A 23,357-nucleotide genomic window follows, 5' to 3' on the forward strand; every position below is an offset into this window, starting at 1 on the left:
AATTGCAGAAGATACCCACCCCATCTGTGAGTACGCTCTATATTTGGGACATTGGGAGATTGCTCCATTAAGAAGCCAAGCTTTATGAATATTGAGAAACTTGTCTGAAATGTAACTAGATCTGAATAACACAGTTTCCCATGAATAAAGAATGAGATTAATATGAGTCACCGAACATCGGACAAATCTAATTATAGCTTTGAGCTATAAATAAATGCCCTGTAAAATGTACCCAGAAAATTACACAATTTCATAGCTGTCGGATTTCTGGAGACCTGCTCCCTCTTATTAACAGAGAAAGCTCTTTGTTAAATTGAGTGGCAAATAGCACTTTCTGTTTTAACCTCTAAATGCCCAAACTCTTCAAATTATTGGGAAGCTAAGATGCTACTTTGTTGCTTTGTTGGGGTGGCAGGTAGCCTAGTGGTTAGAGCATTGGGACAGTAACTGGAAGCTTGCTGGATTGAATCCCTGAACTGACAAGGTAAAAATATGTTGTTCTGCCCCTGAATTTTACCTTCATTTAACTAGGCAAGTCAGTTAACAACAAACTCTTACTTACAATGACAGCCTAGAAACAGTGGATTAACTACCTTGTTCATGAGTAGAACAACAGATGTTTACCTTGTCAGCTCAGGGATTTGATCTAGCAACCTTTTGGTTACTGGCACAATACTCTAACCACTAGCCTACCTGCCACCCCAAGGTGGCTAACCCAGTGTTCCCCGGTAGGCCGTCATTATAAATAAGAATTTGTTCTTAACTGACTTGCCTAGTTAAATAAAGGTTAAATAAAATAAAAAATATATATTAATAATTAACTACAGTAGTAGTGAAGTATGGGTCAGTTATTTCAAACGTACAACATGCTTTGGGCCCAGGATTTTTCCTGACCACACAATCTGACCAGTAAAAACTGTGGGCCCTAGAAACATGGTATAGAGTGAAGTCCCTGGTTGTGGATACCATATAGGAATATGTCCCCGTAAATGGCGTACTATGTAACATTATGTGCAGACATGTACACCAAATCATTTCTCTCTCTCTCTCTCTCTCTCCTTCCATCATGTGCATGTCACTCATATGGCAAGGGGCTGAAGCTAATTGGTTAAACTCAAATTGCTAGGGGGCTGTCCACAATAGGGGAAAATGGCATATGTCAGTTTCCAGAAAAAAAAATAACTTTGGCGACTACTAAATACTTTTAAACCTCCCTCTTTGGGCTGGATGTGTCAATGTGTAGATCGTACATGCATAATCTATGAGTTGAATGACACAATTAGCCATGAAATAGCACAGCTTCCAGAAAACCAGTTGCTTCAAACGAGGGATTTCATGGCTAATTGAGTAATTCTACTCATAGATTATGCATGTATGATCTACACATTGACACATCCAGCCCAAAGCGGGAGGTTTAAAATGTACTTAGTAGTTGCCAAAGTTCCGGAGCCTGTTTTTAAGGAGGATAAACAAATTGTCCTTTGCAAATCTAAGACAACCTGAAAAGTATCTTTAATAAATGTCCTGAAAACATTATTTTCCAAACTGCTAATGTAGGCATAGTAAATCACTAGCTGCATTTTTGGTGGTTGTCCTCAGAGGTAGTATTCTTGGTACATGTACGGGGAAAGCCATTTTGATTTGCCCTTGGATGTGGTGATGCATGCCAGATTTGGAAGACTTGGACATGTGTGGTGTAGTCTTTTGCCAAAGAAGGGAACCTGGAAACAGAGACAGAAACACATACAGTAGGTGAACGAATATGTTATATGGCATCTTTTGTAATGAAATCTGGACTCTTTCTGTCGTTCCAACTTTCAGTAGAGACTGAGAGATTGACTAGTGAGATATGATGTACAGAACTTGGCGCACCTTGTGACTCAAGCAGTGGCACTCGTCTCGCTCCTGTCCCAGAGGGGCACACATCCTCGGGCTTCGGATCCATAAGCTGACCGCACAGCACATCCCCCCTCCACACTGAGAGTCCTTCTCACAGGCCTGAAGAGATCACACAAAATATAATAGAGTTGAAAAGCAAACTTTAAAGAAAACTGAGAGGCATTAAAAGTGAGAACATTGCTAGAAGCCAAAGCATTTCTACAGTAATTGATTTATGTTGGTAAAGATTGGGCTCCAAAATTACTGGCACCCCTGACTAGCAATGCACAAACAATACTTAAAAAAATATAAACAACATAATTATAGAGTTAAACTCAAATCAAGGTTTCACAATTTAATGGCACCCTTAAAGATTATTGTAAATAACATCTACCAAAATTAAACCATCAATTAAATTGTACTTATTTAAGTTCATCTAAGTCTTAAGGAACTGTATTGAGCCATTACATCACTTCCTGTTTCACTAGGGTATAAAAATGAGGTAACACATGCCATATCCCGCTGTCATCCAACACCATGAAGAAAACAAAAGAACTGGCAGTTCAAAAGAGACAGATGGTCGTAGAACTTCATAAATCTGCTAATGGCTACAAGAAGATCCACAAACAATTGAATATACCACTGAGCACTGTCAGGGCAATTCTTTAAAAATTCTAAAGATATGGAACAGTTGAAAACCTCACGGATAGAGGACGCAAATGCATTTTGCCCCCCAGGATAGGGAGGAGGATGGTGAGAGAAGCAACAAAATCCCCAAGTATCACTGTGAAAGATTTGCAGGCATTGGTGGCATCTTGGGGTCACCAGGTTTCAAAAAGCACCATCAGACGCCACCTCCACAACCACAGGCTCTTTGGAAGAGTTTCCAGAAGAAAGCCCTTTCTGACCCCAAGACACAGACGCAAGCGCTTGGAGTTTGCCAAATGTCATTTAAATTATGACTGGAAGAAAGTGCTCTGGTCCGATGAGACCAAAATTGAACGTTTTGGTCAGATACAGCATCGGCATGTTTGACGTCGAAACAGAGATGCATGCAAGGAGAGGAACCTCATACCCATGGTGAAATATGGAGGGGGGTCAGTGATGTTTTGGGGCTGTTTTAATTCCAGAGGTCCAGGGGCACTGGTTAAGATTGATGGCATAATGAATTCCACCAAGTATCAGGCAATTTTGTCTGACAATCTGGTTGCCTCTGCCAGAAGGTTGGGAGTTGGCCGTAGGTGGACTTTCCAACAAGACAATGACCCGAAACATACCTCAAGATCCACACAGAAATGGTTCTGTGACAATAAAATCAATGTTCTGCTATGGCCATCTCAGTCAGAGAGAATAAAGTAGACAGCGAGCGTCAAATTATGACCCTGTGTCCGGATGACGCGTACATGCCCAAATATGGGCATCCGGCCAGGACATCCTTGCGGGAAGGTGTTACATGGTTATGGCCATATAAGTGCATCCTGTTCCTGTTGTCACGTGTTAGAGGGTGTGTTATTTTATATATATATTGCATCTATTCCTTTGAAGTTGTCATGATGATTGATGTGTAGGAACCTGGTTGAACTGGGAGGGATGTGTTTGAACATTTCAGAGGATGGCCCCACACCCCACCTATTTTATTGCCCTTAGGGTTGTTGTTTACAAAGCAGGAATGTCCGGGGGGGATTGTGTTTGCGGCAGACGCATTATAAATAAAGCACAGAACAACACATGCGACCCCAGAACACTAAACATGATTTAAAAAATAAATATGGATTTTGTGATCAGTGGCAAAGCAGTAATGACCGTAACAACGGAAGCAGGACCGCGGCTGGAACATAGAGAAAGGGCCAAGTATAAAGCCACAATATACGATGCGCCAAAAAAGCGGTTTCTAAGTGTGTATAGAACCCAGATACCGCCCGCAACTGTGCTGAAAGATCAAGTGCTGATGTCTAATGGACAGCAATGGGGGTATCAGGTTGATTACCAGGCCTGTAGAGTGAAACTATACCGTAGCCGAAGGAGAAGAATATACAGACCAGACTTTAGGAGTGGACTACGGGCTTGAAGATTGGCCGGTTTTTCGCAAGGTTCTGTGTCCCGAACTGAGAGTTATCACAAAGGGGTATAGCATGTTCACGGGCTACGAGACCCGTTGGGAAGGTACCCCTGACTCCTCAGGAAGAGTATTTCACAGGGTGAAAATACAAAGAAAGAATGGACTTCCATGTGGATGCGTGGAGTTCTATATCAGTAACGAGGAAACCCGCAACCAAAACATTCGTGATGGTGGCCTGACTGGGGATTTTAGATTGCACATGCTTATTCCTTTTAAAAGTTGGGATCTAACGGAATTGAAAATGTTAGAGTTGTTGGACGCTCTTTTTGTACAGAGCCAACAGTGGCAGAGCATTGTTCGGCTAAGGAAGTGCATAATATATACGAATCCTGAGGATTATGATTCAAAGGAACCCCAAGAAGGTACATCCTCAGAAGGGTCAGCCCCCGAAGAAAACTAAGTACGCGGCTGCGTTAACCACGCCCTGATACCCAAAGGACTGGTTCAACAATAAAAGGAGTGCCCATAAAGCCTCCAGTTCTTCATTTCAGCATATACCATGGATATTCATACAACATACCAGGACTCCGATACGTCCTGGGGGCCAGATACTAAGGACTCTATGCCACGCCGCCCACCATTCTACTCCCCCCAGGCAAGACACCCGACACCTCCTACATGTACACAGCCTGAGGATGTGTTTGATGGGGTGGTTAGTACAATTTTTGTGGACACCATCAAGGCCTCTGTAGCCACACTTTTAGACTTGGTGATTGGAGAGTATATTAGAAAAAAATGCATCGTTGTGAGATCAATCACCCCAGCCAGCGCCGTTATCCGTGCCTATACGAGCCCCCAATATTCTACTTCTTCAACCATTTTGAGGAGCTGGTGAAAAGACTGTGGTCCTGCAGGTTTATGCTTTCGCTGGTCAGAGCCCTGGAGTCTATGGGTCTTGTGCTGTCTATTCCCAGACTTTTCGGGGTAACTGAGGCTTTCCTACATGAACTGAAGGAGGCGATCTACATCCACGAGAAACTCAAAGAAATCCGACACACCCTGGTGGACGACAACAAATACAGGGAGGCTGTGGTGGCTGATGTGATGACTTTCTGGCTCAATAAACCCCAAGAGACCGAGTGACAATACATATTTGTTATTTAGATGTAAAGCAATATGCATACGATGTTAGAGAGAATAAATACATTTATTATTTTGTGAGAACTTACAAATGTTATGCGTCAAATTATTGAAAATAAAGTGAAAAATGTATCGTTCTACACAACACACAATACCTGGGCTAATGTAGAGCGTGTTCTAAAAATGGAGCAAATCATGAATCATGTACGACATACGGGTGAGAGTCTACAATGGACACAACTGGTATCCCGTCTTGTGGATGATTCTGAAGAACTAGAAACAACTTTGTCTAAGATTTTACTTCATTTGTTTGAAACACTGTTTAATTGTAACATGTATCATATTTGTTGTTTATATACTTATATAGCGGATGAGTGTGTTTTAAAAATTCAGCGACACAAGCCTAATATACAGGGTGTTGCATGCTTGGATCATTGAGAAAACGGGGACAAGTATCCTGCAACAAATCCTGAATTGTCTGTATACGTAATACTTGATGTTTGCAGAAATAAAAATTCTAAAATGAAATTTTGTCGTTATTTGAAAGTGGCTCATTAACATTATTGTACCTCAGAGAGGCAAGAAGGATGGCGGAGCAGATGTTGAAAAACATATTATACCCACTCTAACCCTGGGTTAGAGCTATAGCCGAAGAAACAGGTAGCCGGTTAAGCGCTGCTCAAGTGAATAAGTGGTTATCAGAGCAGGATGCTCATACTCTACATAAACTTGTACGAAAACAATTTCCAATAAATATAGTTTTTTCTACTCATCCCTTGTCCCAGTTTCAGACGGATCTATGTGACATGCAGGCCTTTGCAGATAAAAATGATGGAAATCGCTACATGCTAACGGTTATAGATATTTTCTCTAAAATAGCATTTGTAAGATAAAAATAAAATAAAAATAAGAGCGGGGCCGAGGTGACCCGGGCCTTTGACTCTATCTTGAAGGAAGGAGGAGCCCCCAAGAAAGTGCAGACTGATGGCGGGAAATCATTTTTTAATAATACTTTTCAGAAATTCATGAAGAAGCATAATATAGTACATTTTGCTACAGGCTCGGATTTGAAAGCTTCCGTTGTTGAACGCTTTAACAGAACTCTGCGGATGTGGTGATATTTTACAGCTCGCAACATGCATAGATATATCGATATAGTTCAAGATTTAGTAAAGGGGTACAACAACAGCTACCATAAGAGTATACGGATGAAGCACTTAGAGGTCTCTTCTGAAAACTCTTTTCAAGTCTTTAAAAATCTGTATGGTTTGTTCCCCCTTCGCCATAAGAAAAAAAAAATGATTTAAAATTCATAGTGGGGGACATGATGCGTACATCCAAGTTGAGGGGTGTTTTTGCCACAAAATATGAGAAAGGTTACAGCATGAGGTGTTCACCGTTACCGAATGTCTACCGCGCATACCCCCTGTCTACAAGTTAAAAGATTATGACAGGGAGCTTATAGAGGGATCTTTTTATGAGAAGGAATTACAGAAGGTACAGTTGGGTAAAGACAAAGTCTTTCACGTGGAGGAGGTTCTAGATCAAAAGAGAGAAAATGGTAAAAAAATGGGTGCTGGTCCGCTGGAAAAACTGGCCTCAAAAGACCAACAGGGTATTAGAGCGCAATGTGGTGGAGGCATCGGGGGTTAACTTAAACCCTCATGCATGATACATACAACATCAAGACACAATTCAGCGCCAGTTTGTTTAGCAAGGATACTGCAGGAGTCTCAATGGAATCGATAGACCCTTCCACCAGTGCAAACAAAGGACTGGATGCACGCGCTCGCTACTGTGCCGAATCTCGAGAGGTTCATCTGCTAGGGACTATACACTCTGACATTTTCTTTCAAGAACGTTTACTATTAAATTCGGTTGATTTAAGACTAAAATTTTCTAGGGCCAAGGATGAGTTTTGTCTGGTGTCTGCCCAGGACGGTGACTTTAGTTTAAAAGTGTTGGGGGCAACGCTTTTTATTAAAAAAGCGTCTATCTCCGGCAGTTCGTCCGGGTCACTCACAGGCTTTGATGAAAGGAAATGCCCTTTACCTTCTCCAAAGAATTACCATGAAAACCTTTAGCATACCTGTGGGCAGTAGAATCTGCAGTCAAGAAAACCTTTTTCTTGGCCCTTTACCCCGCTACATGGTTATAGGTTTGGTTAATCACACCTCTAATACGGGCAGCTTAGATAAAAAACCATTTAATTTTCAACGCTTCAATGCAGAGTATGTAGCTCTCTGTCAGGACGAACGTCAGGTCCATGCTAAGGCTTTCCAACCGCAATGTATTAACAACATATCTGTGCGAGAATTTTACAATCTATTCCTGGCTACAGGGAGGCATCTAAAAGATCTCTCTTTACCTATTGACAGAAATTATTTTTGCAGAGGGTTACACATTGTATGCTTTCAATTTATCACCTGATGATGACACCTCAGGAAATCTGTCGGTGGTGTCCCAAGGTAACCTCAGGCTGGAAATGTGTTTCCGTACACCTTTACACCTTTCCGTACAGTTAGCATGACTGTTTATGCATGCTCTGATTCAATCTTGGAAGTGAATGCTCAAAGACAAGTCTTAGTGGATTATTATTAAGGATTGTTTCAGCAAACATGAATACACAAGAGTTGGAAGGGCTCATGACCTGCTTGATTGGAAAACAATTTTGTGTAGTATGGGCTTGTGATGAATTACCTATTGAGAAATGGCCGTAGCGGCCGGCCATGTTTATTGTCAATACCCATCCTAAACACATGCCGGGTGAACATTGGCTAGCTGTGACATTAGAAGACGAAGGAGGAAGAAAAATCTCAACTTTTTTTATTCCTATGGCTTTCCCCCCGGTTTTTCACATTTCCCCAAATCTATTAAAGAATTTTTGACCAAAAACGGATCAAATATATACTACAGCATCAAACAAGTGCAAGATAACCTTTCCACTACATGTGGTCAACACTGTGTATTCTACTTATGCCAGGAGTTTCTTTTGAAGATGTCTCTTTATAATGATGATTTAAGAAGTAATGATAATGTAGTAACTTGTTTTGTTAGAAAATATCAAAAGTGTTCAGATATATGTCCTTTAAGACGGCATAATCAAGGCTTATGCTCACATCAAATGTTTCAAGAATGCCAAAAATGTTAAATTGCTTAATTTTTCAAATAAAATGTATTGAATTTAATCATAGTCATTCAAAAGTCTAACCACCCTGAGAGATCGAGATTAGGAAAAGGTCTGGAGACGTTCAGGGGGGTAAAGGAGTTATCATCATCCCTTTCATAGGGGGGAGGGGTTGTTGGGACATCTTTAGGGGTGCTGTAGCTCGTTGAAGGTTTTTGTTTTAAAGCTTGAATCTGTTGACGAAGCTTATAGTTGGGTACACCCGAGAGGCGAATGTTGAGGATTGCCAGGGCCTTAAGAAACTGACGCCACCCGGGAGGGGAGGTCTTCTGTCATCAGCAACCTTGTGGGCTGCTGTGGTACTTTTAAGCAAGTCAGGCATATGTGAACCCTTGACAACAGCGACCTGAAGGATAAACTCTCCTTTGTCATTCCAAGTAGTGGTCCCCTTTGAGTCTTTTATCTTGTTCATAATGTATCTAACATTTTTCCTGTTACGTGCCGGAACATGTGTCAACATTTCATCTATAACTTTATCTTCAACAGGCATTTGATCTTCAGCTCTCGCTAGGCGCTTCATCTTTTAAAGGGTCCGGTAGGGAAAGCGTTAAATGGTTGGTCTCTCTCTCACCTTGTTTTACCAAGACCAAATACCTTTGCAAGAGGTTTGTGCATTTATTGGACCTTATCATAGGGTTTCAATCCTTTTTGGTTCAAAATATCCTTCATGGCCGTATCCAAATCATTTTCCGCTGTTTGTCTAATATTTTCAGGACCCTGCATTTGTTTTTTTAAGTCTATCCAACTCTTGTTGAGGCACCAATTACAATTTATTTGCCATAACACTCTGTGTTCAACCCCTACGTCTGCCAGCAATAAGGCTGGTGATGAAGGGCACAGCTATAGTTAGCAAAGTCAGAAGAAACCCCCCAGACTGTTGCATGCTATGTCTTTTCTTTTGAAGACTGGCCCTTTTATTGTTTGATCACTGTCTTTTGTCTCTTAAATTTTTTAAATTGCGTCAGGGTGAGTGGAATGTGTCCTTTGAGAAGATTCAAAGCAAACTCACATAGGGATAATATGAGATCTGAAGAACAGTGACCCAAGATGGCCTTCCGTTCTTTAGCTGTAGCCCCAACTAGGCTTCTCAAGAGGGGCAGATTTCTTTTTAAACATAGAGACATAGCGGTTACTTTTTAGGAATGTACGCAGCCGGCCACTCCCATGGGAACAGACCGGTTCGTAGCATCAGGAGTTCTGGAGTATTTGCTTTTAAATCCACTAATTAAATAAGAAAATGGTCGCATCCTCATAGCTCTCCATAAAGTAGGATTTCCTTCCCGGGTACATCTGCTGGGCTAGAGTGTTAATTTGTATTTTGTCTCTAGGGTATTTGAACAAAACCATGTAATTGGCATTCAAACTAATGGTACGGCTATTTTTTACCTTGGTGAAACACATTCTGCACCAAGTAAAGCACGGACAGGTTTCTATGATGAGTATATTGGGTAAAAGCTTGTGCAATTTCGGGATGTTCGCTACTTGCAAATAGCTTATCGTCCAAAACCAACATATTGTTTTTATGAGGAGGGAGAAGTTCATCATCAGACAGGGGTTTAGGTATTCCTTCAACAAACTTGATTTTTAATTTCTTCAACAATTCATCATACAAAGGTTGATAACACGAATAACACCACACAATATTGTCAGGCTTTTGAGAAAAGACATGTTCAGAATTCTCTAAAATAGTTTTTACAAAACAAGTTTTACCACTATTGGAGGGGCCTGTGATTAAGGCCGAAAATGGTAGTTGCAACCGGGGGTCAAAACCTTCTACAGCAGTCATTATATCTTAAGCTTTAAGACACACTGGGGCTTGTAGCATAAGTCACTAGCCAAAGGGCAATGTGGTTCCGTCAGGCAAAAGCAGTCTCTTGTCATAGACTACCCTGAATCTTTTAGTAAGTGGGGAATTCCTTAGATGGAAGCCCTTTTTATCCCTAACAATTTTTTTGTAGGAGCTCAAAATCTCCAAGTCACTATTCCGGTCGTTTATGAACCCCTTGACCAAGCGTGTGATTGATTCCAAGTTTACATGCGGGGCATTTTCATAGTTTTGAGTCACGCCTTTGGCTTTCAACACCACATGATTGTCTTTAGTCTAAAAGCATAGCTTTTGGGACCACAGGAGTGCCATTCTGTGATATGTTCACCATCTGCGAGTTCACTCGTTAAACCACCCAGATAGTTGCTAAGTGGGGGGTTCCAATCAACCTGTTTGCTTACATAGACCGCAGAGTCTGTGTCGTAGTAAAGACTCCACCTCTGAAGCTGCTCCATGAGGGTGTACAGTTCAAGTCGGTCATAGGCCGTGGTAAATGCTGCAAGAAACACATTTACATTACCCGGGGGTAGAACCCACTTTTTGTTACGTCTCCATTGCACCAGGGCAATGTCTTGACTCAAGAATGAAAAATGTAAAATTTCGTATTGGTCCAAAAAAACAAATTCCAAATATTATTTGGGGTCTTTAATGATCGACATAATTAGCATATTGCATCTCTGCAAAATCTTCCCCTAAAGAGAGTTTAAGTACAATTTCGACACATTTCTTTTGGTTTTGTTGACCTCAGTATAATTCCATCTCTTTATGGAAATCAAAGGTGCTGTGTCTTACTGTCTCGTACCACGTCATGAATCTCTCTTGCTCTTTGGGAGACATTTGCACAATTGGGCCCCTCTGCCGACCACTTATCACCCTTGAAAGTCATGGCAGATACAAAAATAGGCTAATTACCCCCTGATTGCTGATTTGTCTCAAAATCAAAGAACACATATTTCTCTGAATGTTCATCTTCAGCCACGGGCTGAATATAACACTCGTGTGGCACTTCTTGAACCACTTCAGCGTCTCTGCTTTTCAAAGGCCCTTTACAGATTGGGCAATGTATAATTCCACACACATGAGGTTTAGGGCTGTCTATTTTAAGGTTGTATTTGCAATGGCATTTTGGACATTTCTTGTTAATGTCACAACTGCTTACAGATTTACAGGCCTTGGGATGCCATGTTTCAATTTTGTCCTTTTCATAACAGTAGGTCGAACGACATGTGCGGTGACAATCCGCACAGGGTGTCAGGTTTAAGGGCTGCATCGGACAATTTTCATCCAGACATACTGAACAGTTATAACAGCACGAGTGCCCCCCCTTTCAGTGGTGTAGCCGGTATGGCAGGATGGACACACATATGGTGTGCCTAAAATGATGTGATGTTGGTACATAATAATGATTGTTTTGCACATAAAAGTACAGAATCTGAGGATGAGGTTGTGGGTTGTTTTGGAATTTCAAGAGAGCTGCATTAGCTCTACTGTGGTACAAAACCACAATCTTGATGTTCATAAAGTTTTCAAATTGGACTATGTCCGAGAAAGCCACCGCATCCTGTATACCTAGACCCACGGCCGTTTGGAGCTCTCTAGCCTTGTGTAACGCCGCTAGATCCGTACATCCAGGGTTGAGTAAATGTGCTAGGCCTATTGCAAAGCACAGCTTATTACCAGGATTGTGAACGTTTATGAGATATGCCCTGTTATTGCTTATGATTTCTGATTGCATCAGGCTATCTAGTTTCCTTCTCTGACCCCCATCACCCAGGAGTTGACGTATTATTTGCACTACAATCTCGAGGGTCCTATCGGCTATGACGGATAAATTTGACTGAACCAGTCGTTCCATTGTTCAAGATCTGGTTTGCCATTGGGTAAAATAAGAGATAGCCTGCAAAACACTGTATCTCCACACATTTCCCACTGTAAGACATCACGAGGTTCGCCATAATCTCTTGCCCTGTCTATCAGTTCATTCAGAGTATCCAATATCATTACATAAAACACCGCATAGTCAAGATTCTGATTCAGCCATGTGAAATTGAAAAACTGTTGAATCTCTGTATTGCTGAATGCATTTCGGTACACAACCCGAACACTTCTATCGACACCATCTCCCTCCTGATTTATTAGACAATTTTTCAATTCCTCAAAAACATAGTATTGCGTTTCAGACTCTTCGGACATGGGAGTTAATGGCGGGGTTTGTGGGGGGTCCGGTGTAGAAGATCTTAGGCTCTCATTAATCTGGTTAAATAACTATATGAGGGCGTCCGGGATCTGGGATAACAGGTTTTCATCGGTCGTCCCGGACTCATTCATATGATTAATTATTTCTATGAGTTCGGTGTGAATCTGGGATAATAGGGTTTCATCTATCGGTATTATGTCTGTTACCCCAGCCTCGTTCATCTGGTTAATTATTAGCTTGGAGTTCGGCAGTATCTGGGACAACAGGGTTTCAACTGCGTTGCGTTTTTTAATCAGATTGTTGTTTAACAAATGTGGCATTGTTCTATGCCAGAAGGATAGATCCTGTCGCTCGAGTAAAGCCACTATTCGTTTGTGGAGCAAAACCTTTCGGGATTTTAGAGCCCTGGAAAAGGCTGTGAAAAACCTAGCTTGTTCTATTTTAGGTTCAGGTGTTTCCACCAAAGAATTGGCTGAATCAAGAAGGCTGGCCGCTTCACATAATAGCAGGTTGTCTACCTCGGAAATGTCATTTAAAACGGTGAAATCCTCCGGTTTTTGTGTTTTCTTGTGAATGTCCAGGGCATCCACGTGGTCTAGGTGTGTAGGGTCTTCTGTGCCGTTATACGCCAGGTAGAAGTCTGAAAGAAAATAATACATACAAAATAGGTTATTAAACATAAAAGATATTACATAAAAAATGTCAAATATATTTCAGGTATAATACTATATATTAACAAAACATAATTAAATTACCTCGGCTTTTTTGACAAGGACTGTTCTGACGAATCGTGGAAACCGGGTGCTCGAGACTTTTTTCACCAAGCATTCCAGATTCTGACGGGCATGTCTTGTTGGAATCTGAAAAAAACATTATTTGACATTGTTTTAACATATTCAATCATAAAAATGTATAAATAATAAAATATGTATAACTAATATATATATATATACACTGCTCAAAAAAATAAAGGGAACACTGAAATAACACATCATAGATCTGAATGAATGAAATATTCTTATTAAATACTTTTTTCTTTACATAGTTGAATGAGCTGACAACAAAATCACACAAAAATTATCAATGGAAATAAAATTTAACAACCCATGGAGGTCTGGATTTGGAGTCACACTCAAAATGAAAGTGGAAAACCACACTACAGGCTGATCCAACTTTGATGTAATGTCCTTAAAACAAGTCAAAATTAGGCTCAGTGGTGTGTGTGGCCTCCACGTGCCTGTATGACCTCTCTACAACGCCTGGGCATGCTCCTGATGAGATGGCGGATGGTCTCCTGATGGATCTCTTCCCAGACCTGCACTAAAGCATCCGCCAACTCCTGGACAGTCTGTGGTGAAACGTGGCGTTGGTGGATGGAGCGAGACATGATGTCCCAGATGTGCTCAATTGGATTCAGGTCTGGGGAACGGGCGGGCCAGTCCATAGCATCAATGCCTTCCTCTTGCAGGAACTGCTGACACACTCCAGCCACATGAGGTCTAGCATTGTCTTGCTTTAGGAGGAACCCAGGGCCAACCACACCAGCATATGGTCTCACAAGGGGTCTGAGGATCTCATCTCGGTACCTAATGGCAGTCAGGCTACCTCTGGCGAGCACATGGAGGCCTGTGCGGCCCCCCAAAGAAATGCCACCCCACACCATGACTGACCCACAGCCAAACCGGTCAATGCAGGAGGATGTTGCAGGCAGCAGAACGTTCTCCACGGCGTCTCCAGACTGTCACGTCTGTCACATGTGCTCAGTGTGAACCTGCTTTCATCTGTGAAGGGCACAGGGCGCCAGTGGCAAATTTGCCAATCTTGGTGTTCTCTGGCAAATGCCAAACGTCCTGCATGGTGTTGGGCTGTAAGCACAACCCCCACCTGTGGATGTCGGGCCCTCATACCACCCTCATGGAGTCTGTTTCTGACCGTTTGAGCAGACACATGCACATTTGTGGCCTGCTGAAGGTCATTTTACAGGGCTCTGGCAGTGCTCCTCCTGCTCCTCCTTGCACAAAGGCGGAGGTAGCAGTCCTGCTGCTGGGTTGTTGCCCTCCTACGGCCTCCTCCACATCTCCTGATGTACTTTCCTGTCTCCTGGTAGCGCCTCCATGCTCTGGACACTACGCTGACAGACACAGCAAACCTTCTTGCCACAGCTCGCATTGATTTGCCATCCTGGATGAGCTGCACTACCTGAGCCACTTGTGTGGGTTGTAGACTCTGTCTCATGCTACCACTAGAGTGAAAGCACCGCCAGCATTCAAAAGTGACCAAAACATCAGCCAGGAAGCATGTGGTCTGTGGTTATGGTCATGTGGTCTGTGGTCTGTGGTTATCACCTGCAGAACCACTCCTTTATTGGGGGTGTCTTGCCAATTGCCTATAATTTCCACCTGTTGTCTATTCCATTTGCACAACAGCATGTGACATTTATTTTCAATCAGTGTTGCTTCCTAAGTGGACAGTTTGATTTCCCAGAAGTGTGATTGACTTGGAGTTACATTGTGTTGTTTAAGTTTCTTGAAGTAGTACGTTTCCTGCCCAGTAACACTTTTCGGTCTGGGGTGATTCTGCGCATTGCGCATAAATTGTGCATTGCTTGTTTGGGTCTGGAATATGGAGGAAGCGGGTGGAGGTTCCTGGGGGAGTTGATGTGCCAGTTTGCGGTGTGTTTGAAAAAACGTTCGTACAGAATGGGAGAATAGCATCTATGTCATCTTCTCCACCATAGTCGTTCAGAGTACATAATGCAGCCGTGATCCTTCTTGGCGGTCTGTCAGCTGTAAACAGAAAAATAGCTTTTAATGTAGGGTGCACACTTTTTGTTTTTAATGTATAAATATTATTATGGATTTTATTATTGGATTTACGTGGACAATAGTGTGATGGGGACTGGCTGCATTCGTTTTGTTCCACGTATCCCCTTCTAATGAAGGCTGTTCCAAATAATTTATTCCCCGGAGCAACTGCGTAAAGGACAGATAGCTTACAAACGTTATATAATATTATTATATATTTATCCGATATATATATATACATTTTAAATTATAAGAATACGTGCATTTGACATATTACCTAAAAAAATCGTTGTCCCCTTTTAATATTACAATAATATCAATAATATCCATACAATACTTAACGCCTTCAAATCTAATATATTATTTTCACTAACTCACCTTCAGAAAGCTCCATTAGGATGGATTCACACTTTTAGCTGTTCTAGGCTGCTGGCCTTGTCTGGAGTTGAGCTTTTGGCGTTCGTACAGAGTGGATAGTATCTGCTGTCACTCGCTCCGCGGTCGGGGCTCAAAGGAGAGATATTCTGTAATGATCTTACAGAGCGGCATCCGTATGCAAAAAATTGCCATATAGTAACCCTGAATGTTTAGAGACCCCAAAACCACAGGTGGTTGTCTCGACATATTCTGTCTGCCGGTATTTCCTTTTGATTGGCTACACCCTCATGGGTAGCAGCTTGGGGGGTGTCCGATATAAATGTATAGACCTGGGTGGGGGGCCGTTTGTATATGCGCTGATTAGAAATAACATACACTGTATGTTTTAAACCGTAGTAGGTTGTCTCGACAAGATATATTCTGCCTGGGTTGTTTGACTTTTTAGCCTCTCACGTCCTTGAGGGTGAGATAAATGCGTATTTGAAAGGCATGTGTGTTAATCAATCAATCGAAAGTGCCAAGCCCTATTGAAGAAACGCACACACAAACCTAAACAGCCTCACACACCTTTTCAAACGCCCCATGCAGACACTCACCCCGAACCCCTTTCTGTTTTGAAACACACATACATTCCCACACATGCAACTTTGCGACCTTTTGCCACATTTCAGGCTTCAAACATAAAGATATAAAACTGATTTTTTTTGTGAAGAATCAACAACAAGTGGGACATAATCATGAAGTGGAACGACATTTATTGCATATTTCAAACTTTTTTAACAAATCAAAAACTGAAAAATTGGGCGTGCAAAATTATTCAGCCCCCTTAAGTTAATACTTTGTAGCGCCACCTTTTGCTGCGATTACAGCTGTAAGTCGCTTGGGGTATGTCTCTATCAGTTTTGCACATCGAGAGACCGACATTTTTTCCCATTCCTCCTTGCAAAACAACTCGAGCTCAGTGAGGTTGGATGGAGAGCATTTGTGAACAGCAGTTTTCAGTTCTTTCCACAGATTCTCGATTGGATTCAGGTCTGGACTTTGACTTGGCCATTCAACACCTGGATATGTTTATTTTTGAACCATTCCATTGCAGATTTTGCTTTATGTTTTGGATCATTGTCTTGTTGGAAGACAAATCTCCGTCCCAGTCTCAGGTCTTTTGCAGACTCCATCAGGTTTTCTTCCAGAATGGTCCTGTATTTGGCTCCATCCATCTTCCCATCAATTTTAACCATCTTCCCTGTCCCTGCTGAAGAAAAGCAGGCCCAAACCATGATGCTGCCACCACCATGTTTGACAGTGGGCATGGTGTGTTCAGGGTGATGAGCTGTGTTGCTTTTACGGCAAACATAACGTTTTGCATTGTTGCCAAAAAGTTCAATTTTGGTTTCATCTGACCAGAGCACCTTCTTCCACATGTTTGGTGTGTCTCCCAGGTGGCTTGTGGCAAACTTTAAACAACACTTTTTATGGATATCTTTAAGAAATGTCTTTCTTCTTGCCACTCTTCCATAAAGGCCAGATTTGTGCAATATACGACTGATTGTTGCCCTATGGACAGAGTCTCCCACCTCAGCTGTAGATCTCTGCAGTTCATCCAGAGTGATCATGGGCCTCTTGGCTGCATCTCTGATCAGTCTTCTCCTTGTATGAGCTGAAAGTTTAGAGGGACGGCCAGGTCTTGGTAGATTTGCAGTGGTCTGATACTCCTTCCATTTCAATATTATCGCTTGCACAGTGCTCCTTGGGATGTTTAAAGCTTGGGAAATATTTTTGTATCCAAATCCGGCTTTAAACTTCTTCACAACAGTATCTCGGACCTGCCTGGTGTGTTCCTTGTTCTTCATGATGCTCTCTGCGCTTTTAACGGACCTCTGAGACTATCACAGTGCAGGTGCATTTATACGGAGACTTGATTACACACAGGTGGATTGTATTTATCATCATTAGTCATTTAGGTCAACATTGGATCATTCAGAGATCCTCACTGAACTTCTGGAGAGAGTTTGCTGCACTGAAAGTAAAGGGGCTGAATAATTTTGCACGCCCAATTTTTCAGTTTTTGATTTGTTAAAAAAGTTTTAAAAATCCAATACATGTCTTTCCACTTCATGATTGTGTCCCACATGTTGTTGATTGTTCACAAAAAAATACAGTTTTATATCTTTATGTTTGAAGCCTGAAATGTGGCAAAAGGTCGCAAAGTTCAAGGGTGCCGAATACTTTCGCAAGGCACTGTATATCCGGACATAGGGTCATAAATCAGACGTTTGACACGCACTGTCTACTTTATTCTCTCTTCAGTCACCGGACCTCAATCCAATCGGAAACCTGTGGGCTGAGTGGAAGAGGGCAGTTGATAAGCGCAAACCCAAGAATGTGAATGATTTTGAAAGGATCTGCAAAGAGGAATGGTCCAAAATCCCTCCAAATGTTTTCCTTAACCTTGTCAACCATTACAGGAAAAGACTCCATGCTGTTATCCTTGACAGAGGTAGTTGCACTAAGTACTAAATGAGGAGTGCCAATAATTATGAAACCTTGATTTAGGTAAACATTTATTTTGTATTAAATAATTTTATGATTTTGGTTGGTTCCATTGGAACATTAATAAAGTACAGTATTTCTCACATGTTGGTATTTTGAGTTTATCTCTATAATTATATTGTGTATATTTGTTTAAGCATTGTTTATGCATTGCCAGTCAGGGGTGCCAGTAATTTTGGAGCCCACTGTATAATACATGAAACCTATCATGTGTATTCTAAAAAAATATATGGAAATTGCTCAGAAGGATATGAACAACTTGAGTGACTGCTCTCACTTCAAATGAAACGAAGGAGAAAGATGAGGGAGGGGTGAGCTAATTTATTGTGACAGTCTCTGAGGAAAATTTGTTTCATGGCTGCGTGCACCAATCTCAGTTCATAATAGCATCCCTATGCCTGCACTGTTCTGGCATATTTTTTTTCATCTATTATATTCCATACACAAATTGGATACCAAATTGCCATTGAAACTGAAAAAACAAAGTATGTTTTTTAAACCTAGAGATATTAGGAACCCCTAGGAAATTCTGCTAAAACTATATATATGCAGTACCAGTCAAAAGTTTTGACACACCTACTCATCCAAGGGTTTTTCTTTTCTTTTGACTATTTTCTACATTGTAGAATGTGCAAAGTTGTCATCAAGGCAAAGGGTGGCTACTTTGAAGAATCAAAAATGTCAAATATATTTTGATTTGTTTAACACGTTTTTGGTTACTACATGATTCCATATGTGTTATTTCATAGTTTTGATGTCTTCACTATTATTCTACAATGTATAAAATAGTACAAATAAATAAAAACCCTTGAATGAGTAGGTGTGTCCAAACTTTTGACTGGTACTGTATATATATTAAACAATGCAACTACACAAATAGCAAACACGTTGCATGGTACCTGAAGTACCATAGGTACTATGCAACAATGTGTGTGTACGTACCTGCATCGTACTGTAAAAGCTTATTTTCAGTTATATAAAGTTGTACCAATATTATATTAAAACCTGTTTCCTTGTTAAAGCCATCACATTCAACTTTTCCAACGAAAATGAATTGACAAAATTATTCCATTACACATAGGAAGAGCTATGTTGGAGAAATAAAACCTTATTTGACACATTATTTGACACTGGTTTAACCAGAAGGAACTATTATGGTTACACAGTTAATGTAAAATATTAACTTAAAAAACATGATAACATTTGTTTTACAGCAATAACGAAAGGATTGTGCTCTTCAATATGAGTTCCTAAGGCAATCTCACAGTTGGCTAGCCTCACATTGATATAGAAAAATAAGCCAACTTGCTGCAACATAATGCAAATGTTCTTCTCTGTGTATAGCCAGCCTAGAGTTGAGAATGATGCATGTAAATCCAACATGATGTTATAAAGGCAGACTGTAACTGTATTGTGTCTTCATGAGAGGCTTCTCATTACACTGAGATAATCTACTAAGAATCTATTACATTTTGTGCACCCCCCCCATTTAGATTTTGATAAATTATGATAATTATTTCATATTCATCCAAATCAAGATTCCCATAACAAAATATTACATTTTCTATATTATCATTCACTCATAACTACACTCTTAGAAAAAAGGGTTCCAAAAGGGCTCTTCGGCTGTCCCTTTATACAGAGGGTTCTCCCAAAAGGTTCCTAGCTGAAACCAAAAAGGGTTCAAAGGGTTCTCCTATTGGGACAGCCAAAGAACTGTTTAAGGTCCAGATAGTACCTTTTTATTCTAAGAGTGTAGTTGGCTCCCAGGACCTGTTGGCTTCCACTTACCCCTGTGATGACTGCTGAGGAGCCATGGGACACGAGCAGTAGACAGAATAGTAGGTAGCAGCTGGACCGCATGGTGAAGAAGAATAGTTATCCAGCTCCTGTGTTCTACAGGGTGAAAGAGATGCTGTGTCTGCTGTGTGTACCTGAGTGTGTATGTGTGCGTTAGATTGACTTGGAAAGAGAGGTGGCCTCCAAAATCTTGTGTTGAGGGCAGAGAGAGGTTCATAAACCCAGTCTGCCATTCACAGTCTCAATGAGTCACTCAGCACCAGCATTGCCTCAGGAGAAAAAATTAGAAGCCCCAAGGTAAGGCTCAACACGACAATATCTCTCTGGTATTCTCTATGGTGACGCCAATTCTTCCCATTCTTCTCCACCGTTACCATACTCATCCTTTGAGTGGTCTCAAACCTGTTGTTGTTTTGTAATCTTTAAGCAGACGATGAAGCATTATATCTTATTTTTTCCGAAATATCAATTTCCACTCAAGTAATACGCAGCCAGGTATTATAATGATATGGTGGGAGAAGAAAAGCCACACACTCCGTTGCTCTGGTGCAATAAGTTTAAACAAATGTATATCGTCACTAAAATAATGCCAATCCAATGAAAATGTTCATGGCAACTGAATGAGTACAGGAGAGTACAGGATTTAATGTTTTTTTATGCATCAAGGCCATACTGTCTGTGTGGGTAAACTGCCAATATTCAATCTGCTATTGGAATGGTTGTCATGACTACAACTCAAGGTCTCCTCTCCAACATGAAAGGTGGTGGCACTTGTGATTTTATTAAATAGTTTTACCCAGGGACACGTCAAAAGAAGCAATGTCAATTCAATTGTTAGATTTAAAAGAATGATGATGCAAAAAATATGCTCTCCTGCTTCAATCAAATATATTTAATTGTTTAGCTTGCATGTGTTCCAGAATAGAGACATCAAGTAATACCAGCTGATGAGTCCAGTCAGCTGCAGTGGATGAACTGTCCATCATCAGTTGGTAAGGACTTGACAGAGCCACAGTGACACAGCTAACTAAGTCACACAGGAAGCCAAGAGTAAGGTCCCATTCAACGGGAATGAGGACCAAAGGTCTAGAGTGGGATAGCACTCAAATTTATGACAGGCTTCTCTTGAAGCAGTGTGACTCTGAATACAGCAGAATATGAACGACGGTTGTCACTCAAGAGCATCTGCATTCTCCAACTCAACTTTCTTCAGTCATTCAATGGGGAATAACAACCAAGGTGAACACATGAATGGCTGACATGTACCTTTGAGATTTGATCCACTGGTCCTGTAATAGATGGTGAGAGTGAGTGAGGGGCGAGAGAGAGAGAGACAAACACAGAGACAGCAGTATGTTTAAGCTGCAGGGTAGACTGTTTTTAATGCAAACACTGACTGAATGCCAGGAGCTGAAATGACTTGGCATATATCCTTCCAGAGTGCTGCTCTTCCCTGACTTGTCACTACTCTTTCATCATTGCACATAGCAGAAGAAGAACAGCATCACCTGTGTCATGACGCTGGCCCGGGGGTAGGTTTATGACAGTCATAAATACCTCCCCCCCTTTTTTCCTCTCTCTACCCTACTGATGTGAGTATTGAAAATCCCTTGGTTAACATAGAGATTCTGGGAACATCAGAAGGTGGGGGGAAATGAACCATATTTTGGTAATCCATCCAGTTGAACATATATATGCATTGGTACTTAATGAATATGATGTCAGTTCGGTTGTCATCTGAGACATTCTCATCAATGATAGGATGACATAAACGGTACAGTGGAAAGTCTACACATTATAGTTATCAGATTCACATGGAATTGTTGTGCAATTTAAATGTTTGAATATGAAATTATTTGTGAGGGGATGAAATGTGATTTTAGCTTCTAAAATGTGAGAATTGTTTTTCATGAGTGAATTAGGCCCGACTCAGTGGCCCGCCCACGTGAAGAGACATTGGTTATAAACTATGAAACACGCCCTCCTCTCCCTTCCTATATAAAGCCTTGACGACAATATCATTTCCTGTTCCGGGTACATTAGGATGTTGGTCCGATGTCAGAAGGGTTCAGATCCTCACTGAACTTCTGGAGAGAGTTTGCTGCACTGAAAGTAAAGGGGCTGAATAATTTTGCACGCCCAATTTTTCAGTTTTTGATTTGTTAAAAAAGTTTGAAATATCCAATAAATGTTGTTCCACTTCATGATTGTGTCCCACTTGTTGTTGATTCTTCACAAAAAAATACAGTTTTATATCTTTATGTTTGAAGCCTGAAATGTGGCAAAAGGTCGCAAAGTTCAAGGGGGCCGAATACTTTCGCAAGGCACTGTAGCTTCTCCCTTTGTTCTTCAGTCTTCCCGCTCTTTCACTCAAACCCAGACCCCCTTTCTTTGTGTAACCAACTGTCATATCTGTTCCGTCCGCTAGGGACGTTTTCCCTTATGACATAATTTGTAATCAAGGTATGATTCATTCTGTGTATATGTAATTCTGTGTGATTAGTTAGGTATTTAGTAAATAAATCATTAATCCCAATTTTGTATTGCTGATTCAACTTGTTAGCCAGGGTTCGTGAGATAACCAAGAATTTACAACTTTCAGATGAGACTGAAATAAGGTGACGATTAATATTAACTGCTATTGATGTCAAATATTACTAGATCTTTAAGAGTTTATTCAGAAGATAACAGCTCTATAAATATTATTTTGTGGTGCCCCGACTTTCTGGTTAATTACATTTACACAATTAGCTCAATCAGGTAATATTAATTACAGAGAAAGTATTTTATAGAAGAGTATGTCACATCACTTAATCCGGCATAGCCAAAGACACGACACCTGGATAGAAATAATATGCCAGATTTTCTTTTCCTAAGTCTCAATCCTCTTCAAACTCTCAAAATGGAGAACTTTTAAGCAAGATACAGAAACAATTTACAATTTTTAAGATAATCATAATTTAAGTGAAAATCTGTTGATTTCTACATGTCCACACTGTAGTTCCAGGGTGCACTCCAATTTTTCCTGAAATATTTCCCCTAATTACTGCAAGTAGGTAATTTGAAATTTAAAGCACTTTGTTTTATCTTATGCCTGTGTTGTTGGAACCAGTCTGCTTGCCAAGCTGGAGCTCCAAATCTCAAAGCAAGTCAAACAGAGACTGGAGGAAGAAGAACACAAGGAAGGAAGTAAAGCGGCTAGGACAAACAACAAAATGGCACTGTATGGTGTGTACTGTGAAATAAGACAGATTTCCATTACTTACAAATCACGCATAACATACAACTTTAATGCAACACCAAGATTTTGTAACATTTTCAGTGTTGCTGTCAAGGCTGTGGGTAACTGGTGAAAGGAGCTAGGCACAGGAGAGCTGAGATGCGTGGACAAGGTATTTAATACAAGATAACACCAGTTTAAACACAATACTATGGTGCGTGAAAAATACCGGTACCACGAAATAAACGGGCGTATTAACAAAACCCGGCAACAAAATACCAGCCGTCAGTAACAGCCTGAGCAAATAAAACAAACACGC

The 23,357-nt window shown here is 40.9% G+C and overlaps 1 protein-coding gene across 1 annotated transcript; it reads right to left on the bottom strand.

Annotated features, from left to right (window-relative positions):
* Positions 1–1,422: 1,422 nt before the first annotated feature.
* LOC110493258 (toxin MIT1) lies at positions 1,423–19,881 on the bottom strand. The gene is made up of 3 exons (XM_090206171.1): positions 19,810–19,881; positions 1,873–1,998; positions 1,423–1,721 (listed from the first exon to the last, which is right to left on the bottom strand). Exons 1-3 carry the CDS (start codon positions 19,879–19,881, stop codon positions 1,596–1,598), a joined length of 324 nt encoding a protein of 107 aa, XP_090062297.1. The 3' UTR covers positions 1,423–1,595.
* Between the last annotated feature and the right edge of the window lie 3,476 nt (positions 19,882–23,357).

The sequence above is a fragment of the Oncorhynchus mykiss genome, chromosome 17, assembly GCF_057628025.1.
Source record: "Oncorhynchus mykiss isolate SJ-2025 chromosome 17, ASM5762802v1, whole genome shotgun sequence".
NCBI classification, from domain to species: domain Eukaryota; kingdom Metazoa; phylum Chordata; class Actinopteri; order Salmoniformes; family Salmonidae; genus Oncorhynchus; species Oncorhynchus mykiss.